This window comes from Boleophthalmus pectinirostris, unplaced genomic scaffold, assembly GCF_026225935.1.
Source record: "Boleophthalmus pectinirostris isolate CB_2022bp ecotype Guang Dong unplaced genomic scaffold, ASM2622593v1 HiC_scaffold_1, whole genome shotgun sequence".
Classification (NCBI taxonomy): domain Eukaryota; kingdom Metazoa; phylum Chordata; class Actinopteri; order Gobiiformes; family Gobiidae; genus Boleophthalmus; species Boleophthalmus pectinirostris.
The window spans coordinates 32,065,230-32,083,488 of NW_026570970.1; the positions used below are offsets into that span (position 1 = coordinate 32,065,230).

At 36.5% G+C, this 18,259-nt stretch overlaps 1 protein-coding gene across 1 annotated transcript in view; it reads left to right on the forward strand.

Annotated features, from left to right (window-relative positions):
* Positions 1 to 17,938, forward strand: part of hecw2a (HECT, C2 and WW domain containing E3 ubiquitin protein ligase 2a) — a 38,114-nt gene extending 20,176 nt beyond the window's left edge. Inside the window, 15 exon segments of the mRNA XM_020925454.2 lie at positions 1,028 to 1,162; positions 2,270 to 2,372; positions 3,079 to 3,175; positions 3,293 to 3,376; positions 3,656 to 3,738; positions 4,310 to 4,430; positions 4,674 to 4,787; positions 5,221 to 5,373; positions 6,542 to 6,640; positions 7,137 to 7,266; positions 7,806 to 7,952; positions 8,829 to 8,943; positions 12,267 to 12,352; positions 13,673 to 13,785; positions 14,269 to 17,938. Coding sequence (XP_020781113.2) covers positions 1,028 to 1,162; positions 2,270 to 2,372; positions 3,079 to 3,175; positions 3,293 to 3,376; positions 3,656 to 3,738; positions 4,310 to 4,430; positions 4,674 to 4,787; positions 5,221 to 5,373; positions 6,542 to 6,640; positions 7,137 to 7,266; positions 7,806 to 7,952; positions 8,829 to 8,943; positions 12,267 to 12,352; positions 13,673 to 13,785; positions 14,269 to 14,380 — 1,692 coding nt within the window. The 3' untranslated portion in view covers positions 14,381 to 17,938.
* The last annotated feature ends 321 nt before the right edge of the window (positions 17,939 to 18,259 follow it).

Sequence of the window (18,259 nt, forward strand, 5' to 3'; positions counted from 1 at the left end):
TATGGATACTTTAATTGCTCAAAACTATCTTCAAGAACATACTGTTTTATTACTATATCTAACTGTGAACTGTGTCATCTCTTCACAGATCTGACCTGTAAATTGGCCTGATAGCATCTCCTACTTGTCTCCATGGGGGTTAATAACTTAAAATGTCATACTTTTGAACATTCCAGGCAAAGCAACAAAATCTTCAGGAAAACAAGCAACTGGCATGCTCTCTACTAGAAAAGTTAACATTTAAGATTTAAGAATCTAGGGCTGGATGATCTGGTGAAAAAATCTAATTGTCATCTAATTTTGTGCACTTTTGCACTATTTACATTTATTATTTATTTATTCACATGGGAGCGTGAAACACAATTGCGATTTTTTACATGTTTTTCACATGAAACATTTTTTACAATTTTTTTTAACTTTGAACTTTAAATTCTGTGAGAATTAGCTTTTTTGGTAAAACAGATCATACAGTGGTTCACTCATTTTCTGTTAAATTTAGCTCTCTGCTTAAAAAAAGACACTTTTCTTCACCCACTTCTCCTATTGGTTAACCTCTATATGTTCTGAGTGACTGACAGGTGGATTTAACCAGTCACAGTGAAGTGTCAACCTTCTGGAGAAACAAAACACTTTCCTCTCTTCACTCTTCAAGGCAATATAAAGATTATAGGTGTTGATGATTTGTGATAAAACCTAAATCTGACTCCAGGAAAATTGTGAAAACCACTAAAATGCCTACTTTGACTTCTGTCCTTTGATGTTTGTGTAAATGGAATGGTGGGCTATTACTCTCAGAGACAAAACAACTGAACTGTTCAATTATCAGCATGTGCAGTATTGTGCAGTAGCCTACTTTCCAGTTTATTCAGGTCATTTCTTGACTGGGTTCATTGGTTTATATTAAGTTGTTTCTGAAAGTGTGATACCCTTTGGTAAACTCTGCAGTTATGAATGAATGGTGTTAAAACACTTGTCTTTTGCTAACACTATAGTTATTTGAGACTTGAGTCTTGGTCCTGTTCCTCAGCCTTTCTTTGTGGATCACAACTGTCGCTCCACGACCTTCATCGACCCGCGGCTGCCACTCCAGAGCTCACGATCCACCGGGCTCCTGGCCCATCGCCAACACCTGAGCCGCCAACGCAGCCACAGTGCCGGAGAGGTAACGCTAACACTCATCTACTGTCATGGACTCTGAGCCTCTGTTTGGGACATTAGGGGCAAAATAGACTTAGGATTGTGTTGTTGAATTGCAACAAATTTCCAGTAAGCCTTAAAGAGTACTAATTAGTTACTAATGGAGAAGTAGCATTCACTTCACAAACTATGTCTATGTTCACAATCCCTTTTATTAAAATCTAGATTTGTATTTTTTCATTATCCAAAAATTGTAATTGATCAATCTGAGGAAAATAATTAAGAATGTTTTGTCGTATTGCCTAACCTTATGGCTGACCACTGGGTTTAGTTATTGGGACAATATAGTAGAGACAGTATACACTACCTGAGAGTGGTCAATGCTAATCTACTCTAAACTCACACAGTAAGCTTTCTACATGCTATGTTTAGATGCACTACATATTAGAGGCTGCCACAGAATCAATACTTTGTTTACATGGCATAGTAAAGGTATAATGCAGTTTGCTTGGTCCTTGTTGTCCTTCTTTTGTATAGTAGGATGGAGTAATTCATTTAACCATTTATTTCAAGGCAGTAATTCACTTGATTCAAATGTGTACGTTCATTCTTGGGAAAAAGAAATGAACTGTGGGAATTATGTTAAATACCAGTACCAGTAAAGAACAAAGGAATTGTCAATGTAGAATCCTCAAGAACCACTATGTAGCCTGCTTGTCTCCATGGACATGCTTCCATTGTGTGGCATTAAACCTATCCATGGAGAAGAGCATATAATCCCATTAGGCCAATTTACAGGTCAGATCTGTGGAGAAGTGACCCTGCACACTATAAAAATGCATGAATAAATGACTGAATAAATGCATGGTAGATATGGTTAATGCCATACTGTGGAACATTTCAGGTATCTCCATATCATTTTTATAGACAAGTAGGTGGTAGACCTTTCACCAGAAAAGTTACGCAGTACCACTGCACCATTTCACGTATATAGTGTCACAGATATAGTGACCAAAAGAAACACATTAAACGAACAGTGCTCTTATAGTTCAGTTGTGTGTTGTTGTCTGTCTGGAGGATTGAGGGCAGAGCTAAGATGCGAGCTGAGCTGTAGTCTGTGCTGTGCTCTCAGGTAGTGGATGACTCTCGACAGACCAACCCCCCCCTCCTGCCCCGCCCCTCCAGCACCTTCAGTGGGTCCAGTCGGAGCCAGTACCACGACCTGGTGCCTGTTGGTCAGTCACTTTGTTAATGTTTTTTGTTAAGTATTGTGAGAAAACCTTTACTGATCGCAATCTAATCGAAATTGTAATTTGAATGGACATATTACCAAATCACAAAGGCTGCAGTCTTTGAAGTACCATCATATCCTCCACAACCAATTTATCTTAAGGAGTTTAGATATGAAAAGTGATTTCAGTTCAAGATTTCAGTGAACGGAATCCTATTTTTTTAAAACATAAATCACAAGAAAAACAATTGCAATCGCAATGCTTATCAGAGAACTCACAATTAGATAGTTTTCTGTAATTGTGCAGCCTTAGTTGCAATGCAAGAACTACAGACTGAGATTACATGTTTCTCTCCATGTTGTTGGGTTTCCTCCAGGCACACTGGGTTCCCCCATCAACCCAGTTAAGGTAGTTCTGACCAAGACAAACTCATGATCAGGAGATGGGTTCCCACTGCTCCTGAAAGACTGTCCCCGTGACATTGAAGGATGGGTCAAATGCAGAGGACAAATTTCTCAATAACATGTATCTTAATCATAACCTAAAAATTTGCAGTAGTCTGTACTGGTTAAATTGACTGATACATGTGGAGTCCTTTTTCACTCCATCTTGGTGTGGTCTTGGTTTAGTTATGTTTTTGTTCTGGTTTTGTCAGCAAGCCAGTTTGAATTTTGTGTAATATTTTTATTTATTTATTTTTTCTCTATAGCCTACAATGATAAGATAGTTGCGTTTCTACGGCAACCCAACATCTTTGAGATCCTGCAAGAAAGACAGCCAGAGCTCGCCAGAAATCACTCACTCAAGTACAGCTTTTATTCACTCTATAAATGTCTAAACTAAAAATTCAACCTTAGACACATTTTTGTACGTGCAACATTTAAACTTTTCATCAGTTTTATTTTTACGTCTGAATTTCACAGGGAGAAAGTGCAGTTCATTCGCAGTGAAGGGGTAAACGGATTGGCGCGTCTCTCAAGTGATGCTGATCTAGTCATGTTGTTGAGGTAAGAAATAATGGATTTAAATTTATTTCAGAATGTATGGAATTACTTTATAATAACAACACCTTAATAGTAATTATAATGATTCAGGCCGGGTCACTACTTATTTAGCGACTGGTGTTCGGACATTAATTAAGAAATGATTAATCTTTCAATCATTCTTGTTAATTCCGAATTAGGACTTTGTTATTGCTTTATATGATTTATTATAATGTATTTATTTTTCACAAACCAAATTTGTATGACATAATTACTAAATCTGTTTGCATTTTGTGTCTGCAGTTTATTTGAAGAGGAGGTCATGTCATATGTGCCACCGTTACTTCATCCAGGTTACTGCCTCTCGTCCCCTCAAAGCTCCCCTGGTAATCCTGTCTGTCTGTGTGTCTGCAATAAGGTCACTGCTGTACCCATACCATATAGAAAGTATAAGAACAATACTTGATCTGGTTTTGGTCTTGATCTGGTATGTTTTTCTCATAATTTCATTTTTTTATAGCTTTTCTGTGCATTAAGGGTTTAGAGATATCACAATGAGTTAAATTTGCAGTCATATTCTATTCTAAAATCTACAGAGACCTTAAGTACATCCTCATACATATCTATAATACTCTGCATAATTATAATTTTGATACAGTATTTTATTTAGGGGATCTTGAACTTTTCAAAGCCCCAAAATAACCATGCAACCAAGCCAGGACCCACACAGCAATCAAGACATTAAGATCATGTTTAAAAACATTTATTTTAGAAGACATTATTTGACCCATTTTCACACATGTTTTTAGTTAAAAGATAGATTGAATATTCTTTTTTTTTTTATTATTATTTTGAAATCATCTTTCCACCCCCAGCTCAATCCCAGCTCTCAATGTAGGCACCTTTGTTTTAACACAGTATTCTTCTTTCTTCTTTGCTCCCTCGTTTGTTTTACAGGGACCCAAAGAGCCAATGCCCGTGCCCCAGCTCCATATAAGAGAGATTTTGAGGCCAAGCTCAGAAACTTTTATCGAAAATTGGAGACGAAAGGTTATGGCCAAGGCCCTGGGAAAGTCAAGTAAGTTTTTTGCTTCTTGCTTTTTGCTTAAAATCACAAATAGTAAAGCTGTCGGGGGTAAATATTCTTTCCTTTTACATTATAGCATGTAATAATTCATAGTCAAATGAAAATTTTGTAACTAGTATTTTAAAATTTTCAATACAAAAGTCAATATATTGTTAAAACATGTTGTACAAAGTTTCTGTTTTTAAGGACATTTTTTGTTTGGGTTACATCATGTTTTTGTTTCTATGCTTCCAGACTAATCATTCGCAGAGACCACCTTCTGGAGGACGCCTTTAATCAGATCATGTGTTACTCTCGGAAAGATCTACAGAGAAGTAAACTCTACGTCAGCTTTGTGGGAGAGGACGGGTCAGTTAATCACTGGCATTGTGTAACTAAATATGTCAGACAAAAAGGTTGAAGTAAAAAATTTGAAGCATCTTTATAGAAAGTCTTAGGAATTTACATTGAATCATCAGATAAAAATATAAATAACCAAAGATTAGAATAGCATAGTACAAGCTCCTCTAATTTGACACTTAAAGGTACACTATGTAACTTTTCTGCCACCTGCTGTTATTGCTCTGCCTTGATTGTTCACAGCACACTTTTAATTAAATAAATGCAGATAAAATAGGTTTATACCATACGGTGGCATATTTCAGGCAAAGATAAAGCATCTCCACTGAAACCAGAAAAGTTAGATAGTACACTTTATTTTCATATAAAAATAATAATTAATAGCTTCTTATATTTCGGCATAAAGATATAAATACCTTTATCTCTCTCATTATCTCTGCAGCCTGGACTACAGTGGCCCCTCGAGGGAGTTCTTTTTCCTGGTTTCTCGGGAGCTGTTTAACCCGTACTATGGCCTGTTTGAGTATTCTGCCAATGACACGTACACGGTCCAGATCAGCCCCATGTCCGCCTTTGTTGACAACCATCACGAGTGGTGAGATCACTGTTGCCCATAGTATTTGTTATTTTTTCGCTAATTTTATTTCATTCAGCTCAGCAGTTACCACCTGCTTCCAAGAATACATTTTTTATTTATTCATTTTCCCCATAGACCTTTTGAAAAAAAATGTATTATTTTAGAGTTCAAAGGCCTCTAGGCTAACAAATATCCATGACGTTTTAAGCACATTTAAAACATAAGACTCGAAAAAAATATATTTTAATAACTTGGCAGTTTATAAAGTTTTAGAAACAGATTTTAAATAAATGTATAGGGCTTGTGGTCATTAGTTACCACGTAGACCTGAGTTTTCCAACTATTAATATTATTTTTGTTCATAAGAAACTCTATGAGATAAATGGATGAGTAATATCCTTCGGAACCGGGGGGTGGGGGGTCACTGTTGAGATTCATTTGTTTAGTATAAATGCCACTTACTGCCTATATTTAAAACACTGGGTGAGATGTCTGCTTGCTCTTTAGATTTAAGAGGACCAATCATCTTATGCCCCCTGATGCCATACTGGACCTAATAGCTAATTTAAACAAATGCAAACTCCAAAGGAAATATAACATAACTGCTTAAATCATCAGTATTTATTTTTTAGGAGATTCTTAGTTTATTAACTGTTTATTCCCTTTATAAGTCTGTGAAAAGCCATGGAAAAAGCCTTTAGATAGAACCTTTATATTGTAATTAAATTGTATAGTTTATTATTAAAATAATACAAATCATGTCAATATTCTAAATATAACATAATAAAACTAAACATAAACAATTATTTAAGATTTTCACAACTAATTTAATAATGAATTTTTATTTCACATGTTAATTCTCCACTGACATCTCTCCATTGTATTTGAGTCTGGAGGCTGCATGGAAATAAATCCAGCTTAGTTGAGGTAATAAAAGCAGAAAGTCAATTTTAATGTTGTACAAACGATTTAAGAGGATGCGTGTTCTGCTTGTTGACTCTGCATGTGTTTGATGTTTTGTTATTAAAATGAGTTGATGTATTTTGCCTTTCTCTCTCTCTTTCTCACTCTCTCTCTGTCTCTCTCTGTCCCTCATTCTGTCTCTCTATTTCCCTCTCTTCTTCTCTCTTATCCATTTCTTTCACTCCCTCCCATCTCTCTCCCTCTCTCCTCATCCTCTCTCCAGGTTCAGATTTAGTGGGCGGATCCTGGGGTTGGCTCTTGTCCATCAGTACCTCCTGGATGCTTTTTTCACACGACCGTTTTACAAAGGACTCCTGCGCATGTAAGCCCTGACACGCTTGTCAAACTATACAAACAATAAATAGAAGTATAACAATGAAATAGCAAAAGCATGCATACATTCTATGAGCCTGAGATCAACATGTTTATCATAACAATAGTCCAGCAAAGGAAATTATCAATACTAAGTTTTTTTGCATTAAGTTAAAGGTACAATATGTAACTTTCTGGAGGTGGCATGTCACCCATGGAAATAGAAAGTTAAAACCATACTTTGGAACATTCTGCATGGAGATTGAGAGGTATTATGCCATGTTGGGAAGATTATAGCCAATGGAACAACAAAAGTTGGATTTGTAGAGTTGCAAGCCCAACACATGTTTCATACCTTTTTCAATATAAAAACATCCAAAATTATAAATTATATACTGTGCCTTTAACTAATCATTTGAGAGTTGTGTGATTAAAGCCAATTTAATTTGACAGAAGATAGAACTTTTTGTAGCAAGTTAACATCATTATATACCTTGTTGATGCAGCCCGTGTGACCTGAGCGACCTGGAGTTCCTGGATGAGGAGTTTCACCAGAGTCTGCAGTGGATGAAGGACAATGACATCGAGGACATGTTGGACCTCACCTTTACTGTCAATGAGGAGGTCTTTGGACAGGTGCATGGAAAACTAAACTAGATTTTCATAACTTAGTTATTAAAGCTACCATCTGCAAGTTTATTTGATTTTATTTTCACCAGCCAATGGCAGATGTGAAACCTGTTCCTATAGCAGTAGCGTAGATAGCTAAATACAGACAGCTTCAATTCTTAAGATTTCAGTTTTCCAAATTATATTATTATCCTGCCACTGTCAGGAAAATTACTTGTTTGAAGCTAGTGAATAAAAAATGAATGTCTGCTTGTCTGCTACTTCCTAGTCTCCCTATATCTATAAAAATACTTTGAAAAACATGCATTCTTATGCAAGCGAGGTCGCTTCTCTGCAGATCTGACATGTAACTTGTTCACCTTCATGGACTATGTAAGTGTAATGACAAATTATTTAACATCTTAGGCAAAAGAAAAACATCTCCATGGAGACAAACTAGTAAATAAATCCCGATTAATATTCTGAAGTCAATTAGAGTAATGTAGATTTTGCCTTTGTGCCAAATAGACTCTTAAATGTATATAAATGTATTTGCCGTTGTTTAGATCACAGAGAGAGAGTTGAAGCCGGGCGGCGCTGGGATCCCTGTGTCAGAGAAGAATAAAAAAGAATACATTGAGAGGATGGTGAAGTGGAGGATCGAGAGAGGAGTGGCCCAGCAGACGGAAAGCCTGGTCAGGGGCTTCTATGAGGTACAAAACATGACACTGTGTTTTGATGTAGCAGCAGTTTTAATAGTTTAAATGTTTTACACATTACATATTACATTATTTTCTGATCTATGTTATAATGTTGTCATCAGAAATATACCTTGAATTGTGTTTTGTTTCATTCACACATGTTTTACACACATTCTGCATATTTAGGCTGAATTCTTCTTTCAAACTGAAAACATTCTTTTCCTTGATCTTGTGATGTCATTTGATAATACAGGAAGTGCTCCAGAAGTTGTGATTTATTTCACACATTCACACATGTTTGAGTAATCATGCATTATTAGTCTGATTAAATCTCCAAGGCACAAAATACTCACAATATGTTCCACACTGTGATGTCATGAAGCGATAGTTTCCATGTTAACAGCTGTCTTTTGCCTTTTGTTCAGTAGAGATTGGTATTTCAAGAGCTGATATTATCCAAAAGATTCTAGTGAAGGTGCTTCATCACAAAGTGGAACAGAGTGTTTTCTGTTTGAGAAAAGAACACCTAAATATGCAGAGTTTGTGTGTTAAAGATGTGTGAATGATGTCTGTATGTTTGTGATGAGGAAATAACATTATAACATAAGAAAAAAGTGTAATATGGACCTTTAATATAGGATTTGTGGCACTTGCTTGATGAAATAAAACAAACATTTTATGTGTCCTGCTATATTTTTGGTGCATTATTATCCAGCTAAACATTAGAATTAAGAAATTTATATTATGTGGATACTAAACTATGCAAGACAGTTTTCTAACAAGGTCCTGATGTGACTCATGTATAGTTGAGGTTGCAAATGCAGTCCACGTTTGCTAAGTTTGGATAGATACATGTAATCTAAATGAGTTTCTTTTGTGCTTCTGTAGGTGGTGGATGTGCGGTTGGTGTCTGTGTTTGATGCTCGTGAGCTGGAGCTGGTGATCGCAGGAACAGCTGAAATCGACTTGTCAGACTGGAGGAACAACACAGAGTACAGAGGAGGTACAAAGAGAACATATGACTAAGTACAAGAGATACAACTACAGTGTGTTAAAATGCAGATTGTTGTTATAATCCAGTGAAATCTAATAGAAATGATCAGGTTCAACATTAGTGAATTTACCTTTTAGATATTTCAACAGAAAATACAGTGTAATAATTAATAGGAAAATCTGTCTCTTACCCCCCATCGAGAAGTATAACAGCATCACATTCGAGAATCTGAAAACTACCAGTCAGGTACAAAGGTACAGAGGTAGGACCAAAATATTGCTATTAGTCCAGATAAGTAAACAATAAAATAAATAATAATGAATAATAAGTAGTAGTCAAGTACTTTTTGCAATTGTGACATAGATCCTAGCTCAAGATTTAGACATGGTCCTAGGTGCTCCAAAGTCTGTCTTGCCCCATGAAGAGATATAATTTTTAAGCACTTCTAGCTGCATCTAATTATAAATTGATTTATTGTCTATATATAAAATCAGGAGGTGTGTGGTCAGTATGCTAGCTGTTGTTAGCTTTACCATCATGGCAAAACTGAGAGTTGTGAAAAAGCTCATCACAGTGAATAAGTAGGATGCTCAAAATGCATAAGGTAAGTGAGGTTTAAAATAAATTAGTTCTGTTTTTCAGAATTTTAAGACAGTAAAATCAGGTACAGCTCCTTTAAGACATTGTTTCCCAAAGCAACTCTCAGGTGGGTCACAAGAGATTTTTTAGGTCGCTTTGTCACGATCTGCATGTTGGTCTGCAATATACAGTTCTGACATGTTGAAAGGTTAAGACACGCTCTGTATAATTTCTAATCTTTTTGTAATTATTTTATTGACTATTTTGTTCCAATATTGCTGGTTCAATTGAACATTGAAAAGAAAAAAAAAATATTGTTCAAATAGGCGACTTATGGATCCTTTTATTGCTGGTTCAACTACAGTTTTTCATTGTTTAAAACTTGAGTAATACTAATTGTTCAGAGAGACACAATCACTCAGTCAACAATTAAATATTCTTATTAAATATTGGTCAAATCTACCTTTAATATGGGTCTCCAGAAAAAAAAGTTTGTGGAAACACTGCTTTAAGGCACAAGTTAAAGGATGGAGTAAATGTAGAGGCTACATTTCTTTACAGAGCCTAGGACAATATAATATACGAATGTGAATACAAGTAAAAAAAAAAAACACATTTCTAACTTCTTACAAATAAGATATGATGCCACACACATCAACAAGTCAAATTATTCCTCTAGTGCTGCATGTCATTTTACAAATTTGTGATAATCACACTGAACACATTTGCAATGTTTTAATTACCACTCACAGATAGTTCTTACAGCATCTTGGAAAGATGATTAGCAAAACTGTTCATATGCACTTTTAATGGTCCTGGAAATATGTATTTATGTTTTAGCCCAATCACAACCAGTTCTTGGTTGCTTATTTGCAATCTCATTGTATCCAGAAACAGTCTATAGGTAATTATCTTGTGTGTTTTGAATAGTTCAGAGTTAAAGGAAATATTACACAAAATTGAGAAAAAACATACTTGGAGTTGTCGTTTGTTTCAATCATACATGTTTGAGCAGTCCTTTATTATTAATCTGTCTGCTCAAAATGCTCTGCAATGCTATATTACTCTAGCCTGATTCATCAGCTGGTTTCACTTCATGGAAACCATCTGGCCTTGCAGCATTAGATAGGAAGATAGGAACTTTTAAAATTTAACCAATAGCTGCTACTTGGTTGTGATGTATGTAATGCACCAGAACACTCAATGGTGTCCAAGTAACTGCCGGCACAACACAGCAGAGTGAACATGTCTGTCAATGATCATTATCGTTTCTGGGAGATGAACTTGTGAATTAAAGTTGCAATAAAAAAATGCAAAGTTTGTATTTGACAAAGGAGGTCCAAAGGAGGATAGCATATGTAGTCTGCAATCGCAACTCTGTTTGGTTCAGCTCTTCGCTGATTGGCCGGTGCGCGGTTTACAACTTCCTAGGTTCTTGCAAACCGCTATTCTGATTGCTGTCCTAGTCGTTGAAGAGAAATGAAATTGAGTGGAGGCACTAGGTGGTGCCAGCCTGGCATGTCTTTGATAAGGAAACAACATTACAGCTCAGCTTAGCTTATAGATCAGAAAATAGCTTAATATTTGCCCTTTAAGCAAATATTGAATCTGCAGAGGACCTCAGTTTGTGAAACACTGCAGTGCACTATGGTTGCACAATATTTTAATTTGAATGCAGGAGTATACAATTATAATACATACAGAGGACCAGGTGGGTTGAGACAATTGCTCAGTGAATTATGCAAAAATCAAAGCGACACTCACAACAATACATCCATTTCCAAAGATCATTTTAAAAGGTTTTTTGAGGTCAGAGCTCCAGTAATTGAACCTGGGCCAGAATCTTAGACAAAAGACTCATGCTCTCGAGCGCTTAGGAACAGTCTGGAGTTTTTTATTTGACCCAGTGACAGCTCCTTCTGCCATTAAACATTAAAGACCAGGGTCCATTGAAAAGTCACTGAGAGACACAACTTCTTATTTCAGGCTAATTTCTTTGTCGATGGGGTAAGAAAATCGCCCTTAGCTCATTACCAGATTTCCTGCTTCCTAATTCGTAATTACCTTGAAATCTATCAGAAAAGTTATTAAACAAGTAAAATAATTCTATTGTTCTCAGTTAAATCAAATGCCATAATATTCAAATCAACATTAAAAGTACCCTGTAACTTTTCTAGTGGAGGGCTCACCACCTGCTTGTTTCGTTAGAGGTGTTATTGCTTTGCCTGGAATCTTCCACAGTATGGCATGAAACAAATCTATTGCCATGGAGACAAGTGGGTTTCTAGACCTAGTTGTAAGTCTGATCTGTGGAGAGGTGACCCTGCACATGTTTTTTTTTTTTTTTTTGCAGTTAAACACTTGCAATTTCTTAAATGCAAGATAGATATTCCCGACAAGGAAAAGTTACTTAGTGCACCTTTAGAACAACACATAATATAGAAACTTTTACACTGGAAAATTGGTTGTTTTTATCATCTACTACTGCTACTACTAGTATTGTTACTGCATACTATTTTGATTCTATGATAGTGCAACTGGTAGTGATCAGAGCAGGTTGTAGGCACAGAATCGCTGTCACACCTCTGTCCTTTTGTCTTCCTGCGACTACAGCCACAGAAATGCATCAGGACCTTTTCTAAAATCATAGTTCAGAAATAGGAGCAGAAACACAGAGGGCTTATTTGTTATTCATCTGACTCATGCTCCTCCATCTTCCTCTCTCTCTTTCCTCCTCTTCCTCCTCTCTACAGGTTACCATGACAACCACATAGTGATTCGCTGGTTCTGGGCGGCGGTGGAGCGCTTCAACAACGAGCAGAGGCTGAGGCTATTGCAGGTATAACCGCGCTGATGCTGAACGAGACACACGTACTATAGATAAGTGCTGCCATCATGTGGACGGATAGGGATCTGCATGTGATCATTAGTAGCTTAACATCACTGGGTTTATTTACATGACCAGTAAAGATCAATAATCAGATAACAAACTAATTAGATGGAATATTGGTGTGTGTTGTGGTGGTGTCAGTTAAATACATTTTAGAAGTGATTTTTTTTCCCCTGTGCATCATTTGTTTCTTTAACAATTAACATACCAAAGAACAAACATGCCGGTTAGTCAACAAAAAGTAAAACAAGACCACAACCTAACCTAACCAACTATCCTTTTCTACATAAAAGTGTGGTGAGTGTGGTACTTCTCCTGATGTAAGGTATATAAAAAAAACAAATATAAAAAATCCTACAGCTATTAGCAATGGTGAAAACAACCTGCATAGGCTTATAAAGTCATGTCATGCCATAAGAGGGATCAGGACTGAACCAGGACTGAACCAGGAGGAGTAAACCAGGACCCAACCAGGACTAAACCACGACTAAAACAGGACTAAACTAGAACTAACCCAGAACTGAACCAGAGCTGAGTGCTGGGATGGGCATGGAGGTGCGCCTGCATAGACTGTCAGGTGACCGCAGGAGAAAGGACCGAGCAGAGCTCCGTGACCCACGGGGCTAAGCACAGCCGTTGCCCAATCATGCTTTGCTTTTCTCAAGTCAAAGATTAGTCCTGGTTTAGTCTTGGTTTAGTCCTGGTTTAAACCTGGTTTAGTCCTGATGTAGTCCTGGTTTAGACCTGGTTTAGTCCTGGTTTAGCCCTGGTTTAGTTCTGGTTTAGTCCTGGTTTCAGTCCTGGTTCATGTGTTGTAGTCTATGATTTATGTTCTGTAGGTGATTATGAATGGCGGTAATATTAATAATGTGATTCTGCATGATTTTGAGTAAAAAAAAAACATTGAATATTCCAGATTTTTACCGGGCTGGCACCTTTATGTATGTACTGAAAGTGATTTTTTTTTAAACAAATATCTTCATCAAATCGATGACGTCACAAATCGCGTACCCCCATTTAAAAAATCCCCAGTACACTGCTGTAAAAGTATAATTTCCTTCCTAAGAGTTGCCATATATTGTAACTAAGCTATTAAAAAAGAGGTGTAACTCTGCAAGAGAATCATGGTATTAACCCTAGCGGCTGGATTTTTGCTTAATTTGTATAATGGTAAAAAGGTTTCAAAAGTAGTCATCTGAACAGTGTTTTTGAATCAAGTTGAAAAGCTGTAGGTGGTGTGAATATTTATTTGTGTCTTCTTTTGTTTAGTTTGTCACAGGCACGTCCAGTATTCCTTATGAGGGCTTTGCTTCTCTTCGCGGCAGTAATGGACCTCGCAGATTCTGTGTGGAAAAGTGGGGCAAAATCACCTCATTACCCAGGTACAAATAAAACTCTGCCTATGAACTGAACTAACATTTGTGAGTTGGCACCAAACCCTCTGGCTTTCAAATAGCAATGAGAATAGTTGGGCTCTTGGCCTTTTGTTGCGTAGTTGATTAGCTTGTCGATGGTGTCTTAGTCGAAATTTTTATCAGGTGACTCATTATTATCTGCAGATTATAAAAGACTGATGTGGTCAACTGCAGAAAGAAGAGAGGAGTCAGTTAGCTAGAGATTTGGAATGAAATGTGCCTTTTTTCATACAAAAAAGCAATTCACTTGGGGTCAAATTGGATCATAGAAATAGTTTTGAGACTTTTATTTATGCCATGTCTCCACTTTTAATGGACCAGTCATCAGAGATTTTTTTTTGTAAATTAGAGCCGTAGAAAATAGGTCGGCTCCAATATTTTATAACATTATTTTCAGCAGTAGTTAGTGTCTTTTGTCTCTTTTTTACACAAATCTTTCCGTCTCTTCAGGGCACACACTTGCTTTAACCGCCTGGACCTTCCTCCGTATCCTTCGTTTTCAATGCTCTACGAGAAGCTTGTGACCGCTGTGGAGGAGACCAGCACTTTTGGCCTTGAATAACTCAGCGAGGTAAACTCACAAGAGAGAAGAAAGAGGAGAGACATGTTTAATTAAGACTGACTTTTTTTAGCCGAAATCACCAAAACCACTTCACATTTTCTGCCTTTTTACTTTTGACTTTCACTGATAAAAGACAGTGGAATTTTTTGTTTATTTTTCACTTTTTGTTCCTATTCGAGCCACATGTGCTTTGAGTTAACAGCCTTGGAATTACAGCTCTTCTTTTCCTCCTCGTCATCAAAAAGACAGATTTTTTCCCTTTTCCCCCCTCTTCCTGGACCTCAAAACTGTGTCCCATGTCCTCCTCTGGGCTGCAGTGGAATAAAGACCTATAATACACTCACACACACTTTACACTAACAAAAGCAGGACAAACTCAAATCTAAGCATTTATTTTTACAGTGCAGGTCAATATGATAAATGGTGAGACGCAAATGAGTTGATAAATCGGTTTTCAGATCAGATATACATGGATACTAATTTTGACGGGATTTAAAGATGATTGTACCGAACTAAGCTGTGATAGAATGTATGTAGTTAGATACACCATAAAATGTACATTAAAGGGCCTATACCAACCTTTTATTTCTTCTAGTTTGAGCATTGAAAGTATTGATCCGAAAATATTGCTATTTCGATTCTGACCGCGACCTGGCCCCAGATAAAGCGGAAAAAAATCTATGGAAGATACTGACAAGGTATCGAGAAGAGTATTGATTCTCGTGCAAAAACATGATTACTTTTTATCTTTTATTTTGATTTTGATTGAAGTGAATAATGATACTCTCTACACACCAAAGTAAAATTCTTTAAAATTCAATTAATTTTAACACAAAACTCATCAATACTGTGATCAAATCAATACTGAAACAAAAAACGCTGGTATCGCCAACCTTTTACTCCTTAAAAACATTATTATTTGACTGAACAATATTGCCTTACGTACATTTTTAAATAAATTTAGTTGAATGAGAACCATTTGGAAACAACTGCCAGTAACAGCCAGTTGTATGTAATCAGACTTTGTTGGATGTGAACCATTTGGAAACAGCTGTTGGTGATTATTCCCGACAGATGTTTCTCGTGGTTCAACATTAGAGTGAAATAAGGGATTAAGTGGGCGGGGCTTAAAGTTCATTACATCTTTATTTATGGTTCAGGATTGGGTACAGGCCCTTTAAAATGCTATCACCTTATTTTTCAGTATAAACCAATGAATTTTGATGTTGATTTTGATGTAAAACTGCATTAGAATGGACTACAATAAGGAAGTACACCTGAAGGTTTATCACAATTTAATAATTTTACACAAATAGTATAGATTTCATCATAAACATTGTATTCTTTGAGTTACTGGATAATGAAGCTTAATCAAGTAGAACCAGTAGCATATGAATGTCATGGATAACCTCATGGGGGCACCAGAGTTTAGTTTTTATTCTAACAGCACATAAAAGAGTGTGATGTTTTCAATACTTTATCGCCTTTAAGGAAGATAATAATATCAACCTATTTACGTTACAATATCAGCAAAAGTTAGTGCACAAACTCACACACGTTTACAGACACACAAACACAGTATTTTCTATGGGTGCATGCAAGATTACACCTTCTGTACAAAGTCTTATCTGAGCTAGACCGCAAAAAGAACTGGGAATAGTTAGCTAAAATCAAATTAGCTAAACATTTCCACTCGTCTTTAGCCCAAACCTTCTGCATGTGACTCTCTGGGGGTCCTCCTGGTCAGCTCTGTGAGTTGGCCTAAGGAGGTAACACTCCTCTAGGTGGCGTTGTGTCATAGCTCGATATTGCATGCTGAAATTGTGTCCTTACTAGCTTTTTGCATGAGGATATCGCCGTCCATCAGAACAAATGAGCAGGTCATATTGTGTCACTTTACATTGAAGCGTGCTGCTAAAGAGAAACTAACCGTATACACTAATCATAATCAGAGGTGGGGAGGGTGAGAGTTATTTTAATTTACTTATGGCATTCAGTCATTTTTTGGCCTTTTTATTTATCTTAAAGGAGTCAGCCCTGTGTTCCCTCAGCTCTATGTTTCTTTATTTCTAAGATTTATTCTCAAAAATAAACTCTAAATCAAGTCATTTTTATTTTTATACTGCATTTAAAGGGATGATTCAGAGTACTTTCAACCTAGGATCCTTTGCATCATGAACTCTACATTACAATTGTAGTTAACTGCTGCTGGATAATGTTGTCGAAGTTTTCAGCTTGTCCAAGAAAGGGTGGACGTAAAAGGCTGGAGACCAACTGGATGTCTTAAGCAGGAGAAGTTTATTTACCATCAGTAATACAGGCCTGTGAGGACTTCAAAAGTCAACATAGCATGATTTCAAAAGAGAACATAGTATGATCTTTGAGTGTTCACGCCCCTTTACTCTGCTTTCGGAGGAGGAGGTTTATAAAGCAAGTGGTGACACTATGAAGGTCAGTAGACACCAGTTAGACAGAAATATGCCACAATTTAGATAATGGTATTTCAATGATATGCCAAGGGAAGATCATGGTGTAAATATAGCTTTTGTGTCAATGTTAAACTGAGATATACGTGGAAGATAAATTACTTAAATTCTCTTACAGATAATCGGTTGGTTGTAATTGATGACCAAACTGGGAGAAATGGGGATAAATTCTGATGCAAACTGATGATAAAGGAAATGTGGGAACATGGGACCAAATTTTGGAAACCCCCCCAAAACTTCAGAACATAAGGCTGAGGGAGCATAGGCACGTTCCCTTATTAAATGTTATTGCATTTATCTGTTTTAACTATTTCCAAAGATGAATACATTAAAAATACCCATTTGTTAAGATGTCACTGAAACGATTTCTATTATTAAGCAGTGTTGAGCCAATATTGCAGTTTACAATTCACAAAATGTACATTGATTATCCTGAAAACTAGTATAATGTGTCTTCTTTGATTTGTAGATAGGCCTAGTTATTAGCCTATAAGTTGGGTATGCATTTATTATTCAAATATTAACATCAGTCAGGGTATACTTTAAAAGGGCACATTTTTTGCCATTCCACCCACCTCTACTTATAATGGTAAGTGAAGAAGATATTTTGATATTTTTAGAGTGAAATGAAGAAATATATTCCATTGACAGTGTATTGGTGAGTTTCCATGGCAACACGCTTTATATTAGTTTTACATGTGCAAGTCTGCCTATCTTAGTAATAGGTGAAGGTTACTGTCCATATCTCTTGAATGGGCTAATGTTAAAGTATAGGGCTGTTATGATCCTTGCAAGAGCACATGTCCGTGTACATTGAGTGCAGTCCTATTTGTCTCTGTATATAACTGTACATGTCTGTCGCGTTCTGTGTCAATGATATATTATATTTTGCACCGAATCTACCAAAGTTTGGGGCTTGCAACCATATTTAGGCCAATTTTCACTCTTAAAACCACATAACATGATCCGAAAATCCACAATAAAGTCAAGGAACAGTGCATTTTTCACATAAATTGGTTACTTAAATCACTTACCACACAAAAACAGTTGAACCACACTGTCTTTTCTTGTACATTTGATCCACTCCAGATTTCACTCTATGCAAAGCTCCTGTATGTGTGTCTTCATTTCACTGATGATTGTAATAAAAGAGAAGAAATGGCTAATTTTAATTGACCAATCATGTGTCTGTTTATTTCAACAAAGCGGTCAACTCATAAAAGTATTACACAAAATACTGATACTGTGAAGCTGATGTCATCAACATTCCCTAACTGTAGGCTCTGCCCTGTCTGAAGCACTTGGAACACTTTTTTTTACTCAGTTTTACCAAAAAGAATTGACTTAGCTGAAACTAGAACAAGTGAGATGATTTGTTCTGTTAAACAAGTCT